The sequence below is a fragment of the Crocuta crocuta genome, unplaced genomic scaffold (assembly GCF_008692635.1).
Source record: "Crocuta crocuta isolate KB4526 unplaced genomic scaffold, BGI_CrCroc_1.0 scaffold88, whole genome shotgun sequence".
In the NCBI taxonomy this organism is placed as follows: domain Eukaryota; kingdom Metazoa; phylum Chordata; class Mammalia; order Carnivora; family Hyaenidae; genus Crocuta; species Crocuta crocuta.
In genome coordinates, this window is record NW_027532420.1 from 700,150 (window position 1) to 720,544 (window position 20,395).

General features: G+C 43.0%; 1 protein-coding gene and 1 long non-coding RNA gene across 4 annotated transcripts in view; one reads left to right on the forward strand and one right to left on the reverse strand.

Moving 5' to 3' along the window:
* The first annotated feature begins 131 nt into the window (after positions 1 to 131).
* LOC144243933 (uncharacterized) lies at positions 132 to 4,368 on the forward strand. Its single transcript, XR_013338806.1, has 3 exons — positions 132 to 207; positions 3,540 to 3,679; positions 3,793 to 4,368. It is a non-coding gene; the product is annotated as an uncharacterized LOC144243933 (long non-coding RNA).
* Positions 4,369 to 4,494: 126 nt separating this feature from the next.
* ASB5 (ankyrin repeat and SOCS box containing 5) overlaps positions 4,495 to 20,395 on the reverse strand; it is a 47,711-nt gene continuing 31,810 nt past the window's right edge. For 2 of the 3 annotated variants that reach the window (XM_077779072.1, XM_077779073.1), the window contains exons 2-7: positions 11,993 to 12,072; positions 9,713 to 9,820; positions 8,604 to 8,754; positions 8,308 to 8,442; positions 6,112 to 6,303; positions 4,495 to 4,855 (exon numbers count right to left, since the gene is read on the reverse strand). In XM_077779072.1, the coding sequence (XP_077635198.1) occupies positions 4,728 to 4,855; positions 6,112 to 6,303; positions 8,308 to 8,442; positions 8,604 to 8,754; positions 9,713 to 9,820; positions 11,993 to 12,072 (794 nt within the window). In that variant the 3' untranslated portion in view covers positions 4,495 to 4,727. Of the gene's footprint in view, positions 4,856 to 6,111; positions 6,304 to 8,307; positions 8,443 to 8,603; positions 8,755 to 9,712; positions 9,821 to 11,992; positions 12,073 to 17,364; positions 17,426 to 20,395 lie in introns of those variants that run through there. The other variant, XM_077779074.1, reaches the window with a different exon arrangement.

Consider the following 20,395-nt stretch of genomic DNA (forward strand, 5'->3'; position numbering starts at 1 on the left):
TGCAGTTTGGGGAGCTGATGCTCTGGACTGTGGTGATTCCTGGCCCCAGCCTTAGTTGTAGTTAGCCTCGCTTCTAACCAATTTAGAGTTTCCCTCCAAACCCTTTTTCCTTATAAATTTACTTTTTAGGTATTATGGATTCAGCCCAGCCAAAGGCCTATTGTCAGTCAAGCATTTTGAGGATGTGAGAACCTTCCAGAAGACAAGGTCAGTTTTTGTTTAGAAATCGGAAATGATAGAGTATTTGCTCCAAAATGCCAAAGAAAAAATTTTCAAAATTAAAATGAATAAATGTCTAACATCTACAGACTTAACCTATTCCCTTAGTTATTACATTGTTTATAAAAAATACATAATATTCCAAAGTAATTTGTAAGTTTTCACATTTCACAAAGATGCCCTGCCATATATGATTCATTCTTTCAACAATTATCTGAGTCCTTAGTATGTGCCAGGCACTGACCTAGTTGCTTGGGATTTATCAGTGAACAATGCAATGCAGAGAAAAAAGAAGTGTAGCATGGGCAATTATGAATTAAATATACAAATTTATTAAAATCCTTCAAAAAGTTATGCAAAAAACCAGCAGTGTGGCATGTGCGTACATATTATGTGAGATAAAATATGGGATAGATCTTGATAGTGGAGCTATGTAATATTTTGTGGCATGTTTATTCATATATTTGTTTATTAATAAAGTGAACCATGGTGCATCTGTGTGGCTCAGTTAAGAGTGGGACTTGGGCTCAGCTCATGATCTCTCAGTGCGTGGGTTCAAGCCCGGCATCAGGCTCTGCCCTGACAGCTCAGAGCCTGGAGCCAGCTTGGGTTCTGTGTCTCCCTCTCTCTGCCCCAACCCCACTCATCTCTGTCTCTGTCTCTCTTAAAAATAAATAAACATGAGGGGCGCCTGGGTGGCTTAGTCGGTTGAGCGTCCGACTTTCGCTNCCTTGCAACTCGGAGCGGAAAAGTAAGTTTTTAGACCGAGCACGGCGGACACACGGCGGTGACCAGCCAGGTGGCCGATGGGGCGTTCCAGGCAGAGGGAACAGCAGCGGCAAAGGCAAGGAGGCAAGAGGAAGTCGGGGAGAATCGTGTGCTTTCCGGCTTTCCCACCGCGGGCTTCCCTGTAAAGGCCCTTTGTACTCTGTCTCCTCACTCCTAACACTCGTTCCTCGGACCCAGGACACCCGGTGGGTGTGTGGGGGGGGCACACCCTGGCCAATGAGCACCCCCACCCAAAAGTGGGTTTCAGAGTCTTTTGGAATTCAGATGTCACCCCAGAAAGAACTGGGGTGAGAGGAAAAATACTGGCATTAACAGGGTCATCTGAAGAGTGTCCCTGAGAGACTGAGAAAGCACGGAATTGAATGAGTTTACCCCAAAGTGGCCAGATTTCACGGGATGAAAGGAACGCTTGAGATATATGTGACGTTCTACGAGAAGAATAAAGTTGGCTCTGTACACCTGAACAGGTGCTTTATAAAATTTGTATCTACAGTGTAAGCCTCTTAGACACCAAAAATGTTTTGAAAAGTGTTCTCTCTGAAGGGCACCTGGGTGGGTCAGTTGGTTAAGCATCCGACTTCGGCTCAGGTCATGATCTCCTGGTTCGTGAGTTTGAGCCCCACGTCCGGCTCTGTGCTGACAGCTTGGAGCCTGGAGCCTGCTTTGGATTCTGTGTCTTTCTCTTTCACTCTGCCCTTTCCTTGCTTGCTGTCTCTCTCTAAGGAGAGCATTTTAATAAGCATTAAAATTTTTAAAAAATGTATGATTTTCAGAAGTTACTTATTAAAAGACTCCTTGAATTTGAGCATACTACTCAAAATGGGAAGATACCAGTCATTTAAAAAAGGAGAAAACTGAGGCCTCGAGAGCTGAAATGACTTAAGGTCCTAGAGCAGATGGAGGGATAATAACTCAAATTTTTTTTTAAACATTTATTTATTTAATTTGAGAGAGAGAGGGAGCATGCCTGGCTGGGAGAGGGGGAGAGAGAATCCCAAGCAGGCTCTGCACTCTTAGCACAGAGTGTGACATGGGGCTCGATCCCATGAACCATGAGATCATGACCTGAACCAAAATCAAGAGTCTGACGTTTAACCAACTGAGCCCCTCAGGTGCCCTACACCTGAATTTTCACTGAAAAGTCTGAGAATGATTGTTTAGATTTTTAAGAGAGAAGGCAGGCCTTAAGATAAACTAATTATAAATGATCATTAGAATAAGGAAGTTGGAAAATTAGAGTAAAAAAGTGAGTCTAATCCAAGGGGGAGAGAGAATAAGTTATAAAATTTGTAAACAGACAGCCGCAGTCACTTGGGTTCAAGACCATCACAGAGCAATGAACAGAGTTAAGTACATTTAGACCCTCTTTTCCAAAGGGGCCGGCCGTCTTTCACAGTGTCTCTGTGCACTTCCTCAGAAACACTGCATATACTCTGTGGTTAAAACAACAGCAGAAATTAAATACCTTGTCCTCCAAAATGTTTCAGCACTGCCTTGGTACAATGATTATTTCATTGTACTTCTTTAATCTCATGTTAAATAGTTTGGCTTGGTCTTTGCCTTTTAGGGATTTTTGTCCTTGGATCTTTATCTGGATTAGAAGACCTTCGAAGTATCGGTTTCAATCTGCACTACTCTCCTAATGCCCATAATACAGTGATTTAAAAACTAATGGTGAAAAAAATTAGAGCAATTGAATCTTAGTCCTCATTACCTTCAGTTATAAAACCAAATACTAATGAGAACAGAAAAAAAATTATTTTATTCCAGGGATAATAGTCACACTTTAACATATTAACAAACATATGATACGTTTAAATTAGAACACTTCTTCCATAAGACAGTCATACCCAACCAAAGATACAAGATATCAGCATACTAGAATGTTAAAAATACTCACTTTAATTTTAATATTGATATGCACTTATTGCCACAAGACCAGTGGAAAGGGATGAATTCTAGTACCTTACAGTCTAAGCCTACCTCTAACTCAGGGAAAATACTAGTCAAAACCTGTTTTATGAAAAACCAGTCTGAATACCCAATTACATGTAATGAGGTTACTCTATAATTAAAAAATTAAATGCACATTATTCATGAGGACATGATAAATTTGTTAGGCTGAGCTATTTAGTGGAACAGCCTTATTTAAAACTCTTCAGGCATACAGAAGACATTTTTTTTTAACAAATATGCTATAGCCTTATTTCTATTTTTGAGAATCTAAACACGACTTAAAAATGCGATCTTAGTGACATTGGGGTTCCATTCAAGAATAGTTTGCTTCCCATAGGTCTCCAAAATTCAGCCAAGAACAGAGAAGAAAGAAACGTAAGCCCCTGGGCTTATTAAAATGGTGGTCAAAATATTTTATCAAAGTTTGATAAATGTATACAACTCATCAAAATCTTTTCTACTTTACACTGTAGTGAGTATCCTGATAATCCTGTTTCTCAGTCCACAACAGACTCAAACCTAGTCTAAGTTACAAAGAAGGCACAAAACTTGTTATGTTTTATATCGCCCCGAAGCACGGCTAAAGCAGAAGAAAATGAACACAGTATTAATCCTGCCCAGGACACTACTTTGTACACGACACCCCCTTGCTAATACGGTCTACGCCAGAAGGCTTGCTTTGCATGAGAAGGATTGGAAACAGCATTAGTACGGTGTATGTATGGGGTAATTTTTGTAAGGTCTCTGCATTTGCTAAGTGGCACCCCCTTTTTGTTTTCTCTGCACACCCCACAATTGAATGAGTTTTTTATCTTTTGTTTTACACAGCCTTGGACTGCCCCGATCCCTGGAGCCCGGCCCAGGCAGGGCCTCTTTCGCAATTGGGTATGAAGTTCACGTTCTTCCGCCCACAGGCACCATCAGCTAGTGACAGTTTCTGAGACGGAAGAAGGCTGAAAGAAGGCCTTCTCTACGAAAGCCCTGTAGAGAGGCCTTAAGAGGCTACCCTGGAGACGGGGGACGTCTTAAAATAGTCCTAGCAAGGGGGGCAGTGTTCCAGCCACCCCAGGAGAGATGAAAGGAGCCGTCACCCCAGTCCAACCAGTTTCCGCAATGGGGACATTTCAGGTGGTGAAGTGACTAGTGAGATCTTTGCAGGCGGGGGCGATTTATCTCTTCTTCATGACTCGATCACTGTAATGACAGGTGCACACTGGACATGGTGGGTTTCCTGAACGACAGTCAGCTTTATTTCAAAAAGGAGACTAGTTGCTCTTTTCTAAACCATACTTGTACTTTGCATTAATATAACAAATACAGAGAGATAATCAGTTACAGCGGCTAAAATTTAAAAGTTAATGCATTATTTGAAGAATGGAGGCCTTTTAAAATATGTAATTTCAGTAGGAGTTCGCATTTTTCTTCTTCATAAAAAGAAACATTAAAATGGAGATTTCTCAAATAAAATAAAATAAAATAAAATGGAGATTTCTCTTTTTCTCCTAAATCAAAAAGGACACATGGGAATAGTTAATAATATACAGGTATTTTAAATATGCTATAGTCCCCCAAACTGGTAAAGATGCATAAAACAGCAGTAACTCACTAGTACACTTAAAATTTAAATTGAGATTTCACTTCTTCCCCAGGGCCTCCTATTTCCCTTATACACTAGGTTTAGCATATTTTAGTATGAAATGTACACGGTGCAGATGAACTAGAATTGTTCTGACTTCACAAGCATCTAGCGTTACTTCACTGTCTTATCGGTACTGTAAGAAGTTGTGCAGCAGCGTTGGAAGCTGGAGCTGGGGGATGAGGTGCAGTCTCGGTCTTCCTATGTAGTTCCTGATACACAGTCGGCAGAGCTGGCAAAGGCTGCTTGGAGTGGCTGCAAAAGACGGGCACGCACTTGGTAGTCAAAGTCAGAATGGAGTTTTGTATGTTGTAAGATGCAGGAAATAAACCAGAAGTTTCAGTGCTCTGAGGGAAAGTAGTGTAGGATGGCTGCTGGGCTAGAGGCTTTTGTATAAGCATTCCTATTGCTTTTATTTATAAGCTCTTATTTTAATTGTGTTGCACATGGGTTCTTTCAAACAGTATAATACTGAGGCTTAGGAGATTATTGTTGCACATAAAAGCCTCAGAAATAAATTCTCCTTTTCAAAGAAGATATAAAAAAGACTCAAGAACTTTAGGCACTAAAGGGGGAAAGTTTTAAGTTACATCTTATTCTCAAAGTAGGCTTACTGGTTAAGCCAAAATGAATTTTATTATAGTGCCTGAGCCACAATTAAGAAATTGTTTTAAAATGACAAAAGTCTTGGGGCACCTGGGTAGCTCAGTCAGTTAAGCATCTGACTTTGGCTCGGGTCACGATCTCACGGTTCGTGGGTTTGAGCTCTGTGTCGGGCTCTGTGCTGACAGCTCAGAGCCTGGAGCCTGCTTCAGATTCTGTATCTCCCTCTCTCTCTGACCCTCCCCTGCTCAGGCTCTGTCTCTCTCTCTCAAGAAATAAATAAACATCACAAAAAATTTTAAATAACAGAAGTCTTAGGTATGAAAGTATTTCCTGATTCTGTTTCTACATTATAGAGGCTGTATGCCCTTAGAAAAGGGGACATGTTTCCAAATATTTCTCAGCAGATATTAAACAGAATTACCTATTATGTATTGTCAAAACAAACTGAATACATTCAATATAACCAAATGAATATAAAGTTTACGTAAGATGAAAAAAAGAAAATTGAGATCATTGTGGTATCTTCTTTACAGATAGGACCTCAGTTGAAAAAATCATCTGCTTCAAAAATTTTAAATGTTAGGTCAATGTCACTGACGTGTCAACACAAAGTCTTTCATTTGCATCGATCACTTTTGGGCAAATGTATTTTTGTGGGTTTTTTTTTTTTTGTTTTTTGTTTTATTTTTAGAGAGAATGAGAGAGAGAGAGAGCATGAGCTGGGGTTGGGGGAGAGGCCAAGAGAGCATGTTAAGCAGGTTCCGCCCTTAGTGCGGAGCTCAACAATGCAGGGCTCGATCCCACGACCTTGGATCATGACCTGAGGCAAAATCCAGAGTCAGACGCTCCACCGACCTAGCCACCCAGGCGCCCTGTGTTTTTGAACGGCTCACATGTATTCTCACCTTCATGTTGAAGCAGTAATCTTTCCACCAAACTGCTGGAAGTCGCTACATCTACAGGTCGAAGCAGCTCTGTATTTCTGGCGTTGATATCTGCTCCAAATTCTAGCAGTAAGCTGACAGTCTCCACACTGGACTGCTGGGCAGCGGCGTGCAGGGGGGTGTCCCAGTACTTGCCTTTCTGTACGTCGGCACCTATGTGGAGACAAGGAATGATGAGAGATCTCAACAAAAGCTGTTAGACCAGTCGCCTACCTCAGTGCAGGCTGCAGGGTATGATGCTGAGGACTCACCTCTGTAATGAGTTACTTCCCTCCTCTCTCTCTCTCTCCCCACAAATACACACACACACCCACACACACACACACACACACACTTCAAATGTACCGATTAAAACTTGGTACACATAGATGGAGACTGCAGGTTTGTGACGTTCTCTAGTATTTTTTCTCTATGCTTGAAAGATCCCATAATACAAAATATTTTTAAATGTTTTAAAGCCCCCGAAGTAATCATAGTAACTGGTATTTTAAACAGAGCATGATGAGGCTCACTCATGTCTGTTTTCATCATGATTGGTCTTTCTTAGATTATTCAAGAGCTTGTTGCTCTTCCTCTCTTTGTTTATTTTAAGGCAATAGAGCTCTTTGTGTTTCCCAGAAAACTCACGAATCTACGTGTGTGGGCTATTTAGGCGAAAGGTGCACAGACTTTGTCACTTCTCACTCATAGAGTGTAAGTCAGTAAATATATAAAGGCATTGAACCTTTTAAATAGAAAGGCACATTGTATTTCCACGTGAAAAGCACATTTTTAAAAAATCTTCCATTAAAAAAACCCTTATCTATTAAATTATTTATTACATAGTTATTTTATCTTAGTACACATCCTGACACATGGTGGCCATTCAGTACATGTGCAATGAGTCAATACTGTGTAAACTGGAGAGCAGTAACCTCATTTCCCAGCGCGTAAATGATTCCAACACCAAGAACTATCTATCAGCAAAAATGCGTAAGTCCTTTTCAACTCTGTTTTCTGATACGATCAATAAAACTGATGATGTTTACAAGACGCAGTACATTTTAACGGTCCCTTTAGGCCTTCCTGCTACTTTCACATTTCAATAGATGTAATTGTTTTCCTATTTTTAAACCAAATACACAATGTTTCGTGAAAGAATGACAGTCCATAAAAAAATTTCCATAGAGAAAGCATAAACTGTTTATGTTAATTTTATGGGAGAGCAGAGCCTGATAATGACAATCAATCCACAGTTACCAACAGCACTATCTTTCTTACCCAGTAGAAAGTTTTTGGTGGAAAGAATAATATTCCTAGCAAAGTAAANAAAAAGAGGCAATAAAGAAACTCTTCTGGTTCTACAAATTCATGGGTGATCACAGCCAGAAAATAACAACGTGTCCACAATTACTAGTGGAGGTAACATTGAAGACTTAATTAGACATAAAGGGAGTGAAGTAGCTGAGTAGAAACTGTCTGCAGAAGCTTATAATTTAGCAAAGATATTGTGAGTGTGTCAGAGGCCAAATGATGGCATAAACAGTAAAAAGCATGGAAATCCATTTATCCATTGCAGGTATATTTTAGGCACCTGCCACAGGAGAGGTGCCATGGAAAGGAAAGGAGACAGTGGGGAAAGAACAAAATCCACATCCTGAAGACAGCTCCTGTTCCTAGGGCGACACGCCACTATGGTCTCAAAGGATGAGGCCAAGTTTCTCAGGAGGCTAACACTGAACCCTGAGCAACTGGCTTGTTTCAAGTAAGAAGAATAGGCTGTTAAGTCTTTGTAGGTAAATGGGACAGGACACAGTCGGGTGAGCACATGACTTCTTACGACTGGTACAAGAAGATACGGTAGCTAAGCAGTTACTGTCCCTAAAATTTCTGGTGATGGATTTATTCATGAAGAAATACATATTGGAAAACACTAGACCAACCTTGAGGTTTTACATTTTATGATCTTTATAAGCAGGGCTTTTGGACCTGTGAGGTGAAGTGGCATTACCAAGAATGCAACTTCTTTTTTATGGGTTTCATACTTACATGGAACAATGCTTGGAATAAGAACGTTTTTAGCAATGTGATATCTTTATGAAGTTTATTAGAGACATACATATGGATCCGAATAATTGCTTTTGTGTATGGACAGAATGGGAGAGGTCTGAAAATTACCAGCATAAAGAAGCTTCCGGATGCAGTGGAATTGCTGTGACATACACGCTACATACAGTGGAGTTCCCAGATGAGGAACGTCTTGGTCAACATCTACACCCCAGGATATCAGTATTTCTAGGCATTCGTGATGACCTGCCGACATAAAGCAGAGATGAGTTCACTCCTGACGCGGCCATCTCCTTGCACCTCATCTCAGGCTCTTCCCTGCCATTACTCATTGAAAGCAAAATGGAGTACTCCATGTTGGTAAAGGGACTTCCTCCCCTCATCACCTAGCCCCATAACTAAGTCACCTTTACTGGCGGCCTCATGTGTGGGAGAAGGAAGACATGACTCCAGCTGGGGTTTGGCACCATATTCTAGAAGAAGTTCCGTACAGCTGGTGCTGCCCTGTGAGCATGCGTTGAATAATGGAGTCACACCGTCGATCGTGATTGCATTTACCTACGTCAAAGCAGAGTTTAAGAATGAGAGCCACAGAGTTTAAGAATGAGAGCCACAGAGTCGCACGTGATTAAATGCGAGGCATTTAAGAAATGTATACAATCTAACAGAGATCACTGGGATAATGTGCGCAGTAAATGTGACAAAGAAGATTGAGGTCACACACATCAATAAGCAAAGCTTTTAAAAGTCAAGAGATAAACAGAAATATGATGTGGTAGATAAATCACAAGAGTGGCCATACAGCTAATAAAAGTCATGAAAATCCATAGATAAGAGTCAAGTAAACAAAAATGAATTCAATGGTCAGGTGCCTTTCAACTAGGAGAAAAGTCCACAAATGTGATGGTGACAAACGCTGTGATGAGGTCACCTTACTGGTGGTAAATCAGAGAAATGGGAAATTCTATTTCTGAGAATTTATCTAATGAAAATCTTCCTGGGGCACCTGCGGGGCTCAGTTAAGCATCTGACTTCAGCTCAGGTCATGATCCTGCAGTTTGTGAGTTTGAGCCCTGTGGTGTGCTCTGTGCTGACAGCTCAGAGCCTGGAGCCTGCTTCAGATTTGGTGTCTACCTCTCTCTCTGCCTCTCCCCTGCTCATTCTCTCTCTCTCTGTCTCAGTCTCTCTCTTTCTCAGAAATAAATAAACATTAAAAATATTTTAAGAAAATCATCCAAAGACGGGTAAACAGGCATAAAGAGGTCCATCCACGGTAGTTCAGAATCATGAGAATAGAAAATAACTTAGAGAACATTCTACATTAATATAACATGCTACGCATTTTTGCAATGACTGGAAATCCTTCTTGGAGTGCACTGAGAAGACTGAAGCAATGTGATTTCTTTTTACTCTGCTATTTTTGATAACTACTACGGAAAGAGAAGCAAAATGAGAGCTTCGTTCAATTATCTTAGTCAGCAGACGTGAAGCGATTAATGGTTTAGCGGGTACCCACATTAGCTCCAGCCTCCAGTAGGGTCCTGGCGCACGCCACGTGGTCTCCGAGGCAGGCTTCGTGCAGTGGGGTGATGTGGTCTATCGTGACTGCATCTACGTTATAGCCCTAAATACGACATGAATAATTTTGAAGGTGAGCAAAACACTGTATGAAATCATCTTTATAAAGGTCATCAGGGAGTGATACAAAAGATCAAGGACACCCAGGGAGTCAGGTTTAAGCAGGAAAGTCCAGGTCAGATGCCACAGAGGGAATCAATCAGCTGTCAGAAACACCTCATTATTGTACCACCACCACCGTACCTAAACCCCACAGGCCTGAATTGTTTTGTTTAGTAGATGCTGAATGTTTTCATAAAACTCTGCTTCCTTAACCTTCTGTGGCCTTTATGAACTGTTTTGATTGCTGCTGTTTTGTTTTTTATCTTGTAGAACTGGAGACTGTTTATAGGCTGGCCCACTTGTTTTGATTTGGGGCTGTGAAGTTACAGGTTAGCCCCGACTGGGGGAAAATACTCTAAACGGCAGTGAGCCGCGGTGTGAACTTTTGTCACTAGGTAGGAGTGACTGGGTTCTATTCTTGTGGTTGAGAGCTCTGACGATCAAGTCAGAGCTTGGGCATGAAGCCTTGATCTAGAATGCAGTAATTATTTTAATTTGGACGAGTATACTAACCTCTAAATTTTAGGGTCATTGTCAGCATGATGTATGTAAAGCACCTGTTACAGTGCTCTGCATAGAGGAAGTGTTCCATTTTATTTTATTATCCAATCAAAATCAAGTAAACACTTTAAAACTCGAATTGAAACCAACAAGAGAGTTTATTCCAGTTGAACTAATGATATCAGACTAAACTCATTAAATAGTATCAGAACACGAGATTCTTTGCTTTCTTGCTATTTTTGGTAACTCAGGTGTCTACTGACAATTATACTAACCACTGTAATAGGAAGGTTTTCATGGCCAAATCCCCATAACCTATTAAGAGACCACCATGGTCCGTAGAACCAGGATGGACAGGAGGAATCTTAAAATGAAGGCAAGAAAAGATTCACCTCCAATCTTTGTCACTAGCAAGAGGCAACTTTTTAGATCCTGTAAGTTATCTTTCCAAAGATTTCGAAGTGTCTAGCCAACAGTCAGCCTTGAAAGAGCTAATTCCTCGCTGCCACGGGCCGGGGTGACCAGGTGGCCAAGCGTCGGTGAAGTTCTGGATTCCCGTGCACATCAGGCTTTGGGGGCAGCCTCTGACTCTTCCTGGCTGGCGCGTCGGTGGACATGAGATGCATGTCGGAAAACATCGTGAGACTGCGCCCCTCTCGAAGAACTGTGTGGTGGTTCCCGTAGGTGGCTGGGGGAGGCGGGGGTTACCTTTAGAAATCACTGACTTTTCGGTAGGTGTTTTTGTTTTTGTTTTTTTCCATCACATGGTGTGCGAACAAAATGGCCACATGGTTGTCACAGAACAGGACAGCCCTGCAGGAGCATCTCATCCTACATGTTCACATGAGAAAAGGCAGGCCGGGAAGGCTGTGATTCTCGTCAAGAGCCCACCTGGAATGCAGGCGTCCCGAGTCCCAGGCCGTGCCCTGGCATCACCCGTAACCCGGCATCACTGCTCATCCTTCTCCCACAGCCACCGAGGGCATCCCCTCCTCCCTGATCCCGGGAAGCCCCAGGACGACGCCTTCCAGATCTGGGTGAGCATCTGACTCAGACTGTTCACATTTAAAACCGCCCAGGCTAAGCCAGAGCGCCTTCTGTGTCCGTAAGGAATCTGCGCTTTTCGTTTTGCCTCTGCGGAGTCTGAGGAGCGGGCATGGGGAGAAATGATTGTCGTGTAGTGTTCGTGGGTAATTCGCCATCACACAGGACAGGTTAATGTAAAAAAGCTTGTTTGGGCATCTGCTCCGATGATCCCATTTTGGATTTTTTATGACCAAACTTTCTCTGCAGCTAACTGCTGCACACACTGTGTAGAGTTAAGCGTAGTTGGAGTGCTTAATGAATAATACGTCCAATTACCTCTTGCTGAAATATGTTTATCAGTGACAAAGTTTACTGTATGGGAAACGTGATACATTAAGACATAAGATTATACCAACATATTTATAAAGAAATTTCAAAGCTAAATGCAAAGTAGGGAGCTGATATAGGGGTTAAAACCCAAAGACTGGTAACGGTTATTAGGCAGCTTTATTATTTTTTCTTTAATTACTTTTGAAAATTAATGCCCCATGCTCATGGGACAGGGGTGTATTTTCAGCCATAACTGTACCTGTGATAGCAGTGTTCGCAGAGCAAGAAGACGACCCTGACTTGCTGCTTCGTGCAGTGGTGACCGATCTGCCCAGGAGCCTATTGGCAAAAAAAGACGAGATCTGTGAGTGCACCCTGACACACACAGTCAGGTCCTGTGAAATACACACTCTTCAGAGTCCATGTTCAACAAGGTGACCGGGACACCGGACCGTATACCAGGAAGTCAGATTCCTGCCTAAAGGATCCAGCCTCGCAGTTTCCGAATGCAGAGGGCTATAATGCGTGCTCTGGAACTGACCTATCCCAGAACTACTGCACCTTTTGAACTATCTTCTAAAGAAGGGGAAGATCAAGGTCCTTTAGATATGCCGCAAAAGTTTCATGGTTTCTCAGCTAGAACCCAAAAAAACTTTTTAATCTTTATTTATTTTTGAGAGACAGAAACAGAGTGTGAGCAGGGGAGAGGCACAGAGAGAGGGAGACACAGAATCTGAAGCAGGCTCCAGGCTCTGAGCTGTCAGCACGGAGCCTGACGCAGGGCTCGAACTCACCAACTGTGAGATCATGACCTGAGCTGAAGTCAGACGCTTAACCGACTGAGCCCCCCAGGCGCCTCACCCCAGAAAACTCTTGGGTACTTTTAAGGAGGACAGCAGCTGGAACACCCCCCTCTCTCCATTCCATGCCCGCCCTGCCTTCCCCCTTCTCTCTCCTCCCCCAGACTGACCTCTCCTTAAAGTTTGCCCTGAGGTATAAAGGGGCTATACCAGGTTGCCAAGGAGAAGGAGTAGCTGACCCCCACGTCCTGCACCACGGAACAAGCCAAGTGGGCCCTAGAAAGCGGTGTCGCGGGTTGGGAGGTGCAGACTCTCATGGATGTTTGAAATGGTACGGATAATGCCAAGGGCTCAGTCCGGGGTCGCTGAATCTCCCTGTACCAGTGGTCGGCAGATGATGGCACTGAACCCCTCCAACCCCACGTCGTGATGAAAAAGGCACTGACCCACCACGTCCCCCAAGTTCCCCTTCTTACGTGCCTCCTGTGCCCCCCCCAGTAGAAAATCAGTTCCCTTCCGTGTGGAAACCCCCACTTCCTTCCCTCCCCCAGAGCCACCTGGCAGCCAGCCACCGTTTCTCCCACCCTTGGGTGCTCCCATGTGGTTTCTGTGATCCTGGGTTGGTGCCCAGTGATTTCCTTGTAATTTAAACAGGATCAGCACTGTTGATTCTATTTAATGTACAAGGGAGATCACGGCGGAGGGTTTTAAGTGATTACACATGCAGACTGTGCCAGTCAGAAAAACATTCCTTTAAAGGGTGTCGTTGGCTGATAAACTGACGCAATGCTGGCTAGAGGGAGAATCTTCCCCATGTAATGGGGTCATATTTGCTAATATCCCTCCCTCTTCCTCCTATTTTGGATCCACAGGACGCAGTAAACAAAATTAATGTTTAAAAATCCTGCCATCAGTCCTAGTGCAGTTTAAATAAAGTCACTTAGCTGGTATAAACATACATTTTATGAAAAGCACGTCTGAAGCTGTCCGAATAGGTCGGGAAGTCAGTGGAGACGTAGTAAGGGCTCGTACTTTAGAACCACTGCGTGGCTTCTGTGTTTTCACACCTCTGAAAAAGCCTCACACGTACCTATGCTGCAGTTATGTTCCCACGGAAGAACTCTGCCAGGACCCCGTAAGCGAGGTCCAAATGATTTCACTGAATAAAATGTGGGTCACATACCACAGGATTATTGAAATGACCGAGTGAACCTGGTAGAGAGGGCAGAAGTCAACTGCCAACCATCAGTCTTTTTTATATCCAGTGACATTATGGGATGTTATTGAAGATACAAATCCTGAGGGAGAGGGGGCAGCCTCTTCTTCCCATTACCGCTGATTTACCAGTAACGGCCTTGGTAGCTGATGCCCGGTGGTGGTGATGACTATGCGTGGGACCCCGATGCAAGCACTGCGTGCATTACCCCCTTCCTTCTCACACTCGCGGAGGCATAGACAAGTNACCATTACCGCTGATTTACCAGTAACGGCCCTGGTAGCTGATGCCCGGTGGTGGTGACTATGCGTGGGACCCCGATGCAAGCACTGCGTGCATTACCCCCTTCCTTCTCACACTCGCGGAGGCATAGACAAGTGTTAGTTCTATTTTTAAAATTTTTGTGTTTTAATTTAGTTTTGAGACAGAGAGAGAGAGTGCAAGCAGGGAAGGGGCAGAGAGAGATGGAGAGCGAGAATCCCAAGCAGGCTCCAAGCTGTCAGCTCAGAGCCCGATACAAGGCTTGATCTCACGAACGCGGAGATCATGACCTGAGCTGAAACCTAGGGACGGACGCTTAACAGAATGAGCCAGCCAGGCGCCTCATGAGTTCTATTTTAAAGCTGACCAATGAGAACCAAAAGAAACAGTATCACTTAAGGAGAGCCACATAATCTAACTAGAGTTAGTTATGACACTGCTCTGTTTTCCCTTCCCAGCCAGCATTATTTCTTGCTTATTCAAAAGGATTAGCAAGCCAGACATCCAATTCTTTGAGCTGTCAATGGAAAGAAGAGTTAGTGTTATTAGCTTTGGGGTATTCTTGCTTTCCCATATGCGACACTCCTATTATATATTAAAAATAGAATTGGAATGCACAGCAATAAATATTTGTTGACAGGATAATATTTTGTGACAAAGCAATCATTTCTAAGAAATTGGAACATTATGTTCTCACTAAATAAAATGCAAAATTTTCCATCATAAATAATATTTGGGGGAACAGCTATATTTTGAGTTTCACCTTCTGAGATAAAACATTATGCTTTAAAAATCATACACATCAGCACGCCTGGGTGGCTCAGTCAGTTAAGCATCCGCCTTTTGATTTCAGCTCAGGTCATGTTCTCACAGTTCCTGAGATCGAGCCCTGCATCTGGCTCCAAGCTGACAGTGAGGAGCCTGCTTGGGATTCTCTCTCTCCCCCTTTTCTCTGTCCCTCCCCTGCTCATAAGCTCTGTTTCTCTCTCTCTCTCAAAATAAATCAGTAAACTTTAAAAAATAAAAATCATACACATCTGTTTGTTTTATCATTAAAGTAAACTTGATTGCAGAGTGAAACTCTGGAGAACTTACGAACATATATCAATTTTATTGTAAGTACTTAAATAAGGAAATTATAACAACCTTCCAAAGAGATCACATATGTGAAATCACGAAGTTCAACTTGCTCAGCAGAGCAGTAGTAAATTAATAAAGTTTTAAGTAATCATTGCTTAAATATATGAATTTAAATACTCATTTATAGTATTTATAATGATTATATTGATAATGTTTTCTCTCCTGCATATTGGCTTAATAAGTTTCATGACCTTAGTTTACCTCTGAAAGATATATCCGCAATTACATGGTGCTGATTCATTATTGCTGTCTGTGCTTTCATTGTCACTTGCTAAATGGCAATTAACCAGATGTCGAGACTGGGAAAAGTTTAGAGAAATAGCCTTTGGGTTCATTTCGGCCTCATTTCTATCTAGTATATTTATGAGGCTCATTGCTATCTAGTATATTTATGAAGACCTTTAAGGGGCAGCAAAGTGAACCACATTTGTAGCTGACGGGAATTGGACATCCTTCTTTTGCAAAGTAATGTGTTTGCCCATCAAAATTGTTGCATTACACAGCGTCCAGCATTGCTTGCTGGTGTTCATAACAGAAAGGGGAAGAAAAAGATCATTCAGCAAACGGGCCACAGAAGGACCAAAATAAAGAAATGGAAGTATCTGAACATACCGCCCATTCCCCAGCCACCGCCTGTCCCCCAGACTGTCACACAGCTCTCTGCGGCACTCTCAATTTCTCTTTCACCAAGACTTAGGTCTCTTATGGTGGGGAGAAAAAAGGCTGAGCCAGATTTTACCTATGTGTATTTGCTATTGTTTCCATTAACATGACCTCCAGTGGCCTGACAAAGGACTTCAGTGCCGTCTGCAGGGCAGCGTGGTGGGTGTCAGTGACAAAACCAATGGAAATACGCAGAGTTGGAAGAGGATTCTCTTGGTCCATCAGGCAGGGACCGAGGTGTGTGAGGGTGCACTGCCTTCTTATTCCCTGGGGTGAACTCAGCTCTGCACACCAGCATAGGCCCCTGCTGTCCGCCATTTGTCCTTCAAGAACTGGGTTGGGGCTGGGGGGTGGGTTGAAGGTTGGGGGCAGGGCAAGGGGCAGGAGAATGAAATGAGAAATAGATGGGAGCTAGAGCACAGCAGCTCAGGGGGAAAAAGACAAGGGGCCAGGCAGGCCAGGATTTGCATCCCAGTTTAGGACAATGGCTTCCATGAAGTCATCTAACTTTTCCAAGGTTCAGTTTCCACCAGAAATGGGACAAGCACCAGCAAGTCAGACAGGGCTGAGGGGGGATGGAAATGAGCAGGTGCAGCGCCTGCTCTATAAACACACAGTAAATAATAACCTTTGTTAAACAAACGGGTTAGGGGGGCTTTTAATAGGAATTTTAGGAAACAATAATTTTTCTCCAAAACTAGAGAAACTCAAACCATAAATAACATCTGTTGACTAAAATAATTTTCAGTGCTCTCAGTTTAATTAAATAAACTGAAGCAACTGAATGATTTATAAATGTATTGAAGCCAACAATGTCTGGTTCTACATTTCTTTTTCCCAAGTGAGCTCCCGGAAATGAAGACATGTCCATCTACTGAAGGAGTGACCTACGGTACGTGCATGGCACTCGATGCACACGTCTGTTTGAACTCTGCGTACTTAACCCGCAAGCAACCCTGCCTCATTCCTTGTCATGCCAGAGAAGCTCTGAAATTAATCTGTAACGTGTGAGAATCACAGGTACTAGACCACATTCCAGTTCCTGTTTTGAACTAAGTCTCCACCCCTCCCTGCTTCTTCCCTTCAAAATCTGAAATTCGGCAACCGCAAATTTCTGTTCAACTGTGCTGCATATAAAATAGCTTACCTTTCAACACGGGCATGTGTTACATTAGAACGATTTATACGCTTTCTCTCAAAACCAAGCAAAATTATACATATTGTCATACACAACAGTTCACTAACTTGACAATCTTGACAAGACTTTAACTGGGTAGGTAAGATTTTATTTTTTAACGTCCAATTTAACTCTTCCTCAGTGTGAAAACTGTTTTTACAAAACACCTGTAACTTGCGCCAGGCTAATCGGGTGCCTTCTGTGAAGCCACACAAGAGGTGACTGGACTATACTTAGAAACAACAGCAGTCTCCAGACATCTGGTACATAATTTACGGGGACAGAGCCTGCCCTGTTCCGTAAACACCACACTGGTAGAGTAAAAACATTCACTTTCTCAGATGAAGACAGTTTGGGAAGGGTGGATACCATACCTAAATCACCATCTCCCCATGGCACTTCAAGCCAGCCGCTGTTGAGGTAAATCCGACTCATACCTTTTTATCGGCGTAAAAAAAAAACAAAAAAAACAAATTGCTTGTCATTTGCTGCTTCTATTCCGCCATCTTAAGGAGCTCTAACCTCCTTGTAACATGACCTTTCACCTCCCGAAACAAAATAGCTTCTGAAAATCTGATTTACTTTCCAGATTGCTTTTTCTTACTGATCAGTCCTCTTTGACAGAGTGCTTCTCCTAACTTATTTTTTTCTTTACAGTATATGCCTTATGATAAAATCCAAGCGTCACAATGAGATCTCTACCCAAAACTGTGATGCAACCAATCTTTCTTAGAGAGTCTCTGCCTGGCTCTCCTTCCCAGTCCCACAGGCAGAGGCAGGACGTGGGCTCGTTCTGGAGACAAACGCGCAGTGGGGCAGAGGGCTCTCTGACTTCAGGTCATACCCACTTTCCTCGGTTGGTGTCAAAATAGGAAAGTCAGGACACTTATCTCAAACCAGAAATTATGAGGAGGGAATGGGAGGCAATGACATCTTCACATATGCGTCGGTACCAGGTGGTAATGGATTTTACACCTCCCTTTGCTATAAGCATTAAATCAACAATCTTCTCCAACATGGCAGTGGATTTACCATGGAGCAAGTGGAAACTTAAGTTCAGGACTCCTATGTTGCACGACACTTTCTAAGACTCTCTGCAATTTCGTGTTATTTTGTTTAAAGAAGATCCCAAAATGCAGACAAACTGCAGGCTCAACATCGGGCCCATCCCTGCTCACGGGTTTACAAAATAACTAAAAAATGACCTTGATTATGTACTTTTCTGTTTCACCACGTAACAAGAGCCACATAAACCCATGGGCGTATGCTTAGCCAGGAGGGAAGCATTACGCTGTTAAAGCCAGTTCCTCCCAAGCTTCAGACTGTCCTTTCTTTCTGTTCCCGTCACCTCTCTAAAAGTTTCCTCAGAAAAATCTAGTCCAGATCTGAAACCACCAGCCACAGCTGTGCCTTGGAAACTAGGTACAAATGGTGAATTGTGTGAGTCTGCAACTTACTCTAAACTGATTTCTTGTTCATGGTCTAGGATCCCTTCGTTATCTCCTAAGAAGAGAGTGTCTGGTCCCAAACAGAAAAAGACAACAGGTAAGTGAAAAAAAGTGCTGTGGCTGATCTCAAAAAAAAAAGCCTGAATTTCGAACAAGGCTAAGGCAGTAGTTTCACGATAACCACAAATATCCAAAATCAAGAGAAAAAGTGACTGAAGAGACTGTAAGACTTTCTTCAGGTGACAGTGCTGTTCTTGGAAGAGACTACTCTCTCATCCCAGTTACTTGTCACTGGTCCCTGGGGCTGTGGGCAGAGCACGCCGGACATCTTCAGATGGATAGGAGTTCAAATTCTAACACAGACCCTGGTCGTGAACTTGGTAGTAATTAACCTCTTGAACGTCAGTTTTCTCAGCCACAGTGGGAAGGAGAAGTCTGTACACATTACAGGGCCGGAGTGAATGTGAACTACCTAGCATAGTACCAAACATATTTGAAATATGTCAGCACAATCCAAATTCCATTTTCAACAATTATTGCCATACATCTGCCCCGTGAGCTTTGTGCGACCTCTTTGAAACAGGAGGTAGAACGACTTAACTTATTTAAGATTAGGAAGCTTTAGCTCATCTTAGTCCTGCTGGTTACGTATCTGTAGGAGATATAGGCAGACAGGGAATGGCCAAAATTTAGGGGCAACTATCTCATCTCATAACTCCATCTTCAATCTATAGCTTTTCCCTGGACTTTCCCACAAATGTTTGTCCTAATTCTAAAATTTACTCCTGGATGTTCACCTAGGTATTTTGCTGACATCTCAGTACATTTCTAAAGCCAAACTCATCGTCTTTCTCTCAAAACAAGTAACTTCTTTTTGCTTCTGTTTATTGCTTTAAACAATACCATCCCCCCATTACCTGGCACCAATAATATGGTCTTAAATTTAAGCACAATCATTTTCAAGGAAATTTGATATGCACTGACTGTTTCATGTGCTTCTTTGCAAGGAGGTAGTTATTATTGGCTCAGTACTTCTTTTTCATGAATTTTCATCAACCCAAGTGAAGTCCTAGCTTCTACCTACACTCACTGTTCAGGGGAATCTCTTCCAGCCCCATCAATATAAATATTATCTGCAGGTTGATTATCCAAACTTGTACCTCCCGACAAGCTCTTTCCTCTAAATTCCAGACTTAAATTGCCAGCTGGCTCTTCCATCTTCTCCACTTGTGTATTTAAGTAGGCAATTCAATTTCATATGGAAAATGGACCTCATGCTGGGCTCCTCCTAAGTCTCCTACCAGTACCTGAGAATGCCACTCATCCAGGTCCTCTGAGGCTAAAAGCTTCCCTGTCACCCTCCATTTCCATTTCTCCCATCCCACAGGCAAACACCAGTAAGTCTCCTGCCTCCACCATTCCAGCTGTAATCCAGACTTTGACTATTAGAACCCCCACTGCCACGGGGCTAGTACCGGCCACGATTTCCCTCACCTGACACGCTGCAAAAGCCTGCTGACTGGTCTGTGTGTTTCTACCTGGGAGCTTCCAATAGTCTGCTCAGCCTCAGGAGCCAAGATGAGCCTTTCTAAGTCACAAGGAAGCCAATGGCTTCCTTTCGCACCCAAAGTAAAAGTCGAAGTCCTTCTCATGACCTGGCAGTGTCCGCAGGCTCCTCTCCGACCCCCTCCATCAGCCACGCCGGCCTCCCTTTTTGTCCTCAAACACACCTCCTGGGCTTCTGTTCACTCTGCCTGCCGTGCCTCTTTGCAAAACAGGCACATGGCTTTCTCCGTGACCTCTGTTCTGCTCTGACACCTTATCAGCCCTTCCTGGGCCACCTTGTATGAAGAAGTCCGCCCTGTCCTGTCCTTCATTCTGTCTCTACCCTGCTTTGTTTTTCTTCTTCACGCTAATTGCCACTAGCATATGAGATCTTGGAAAGCAGGATTTGGCA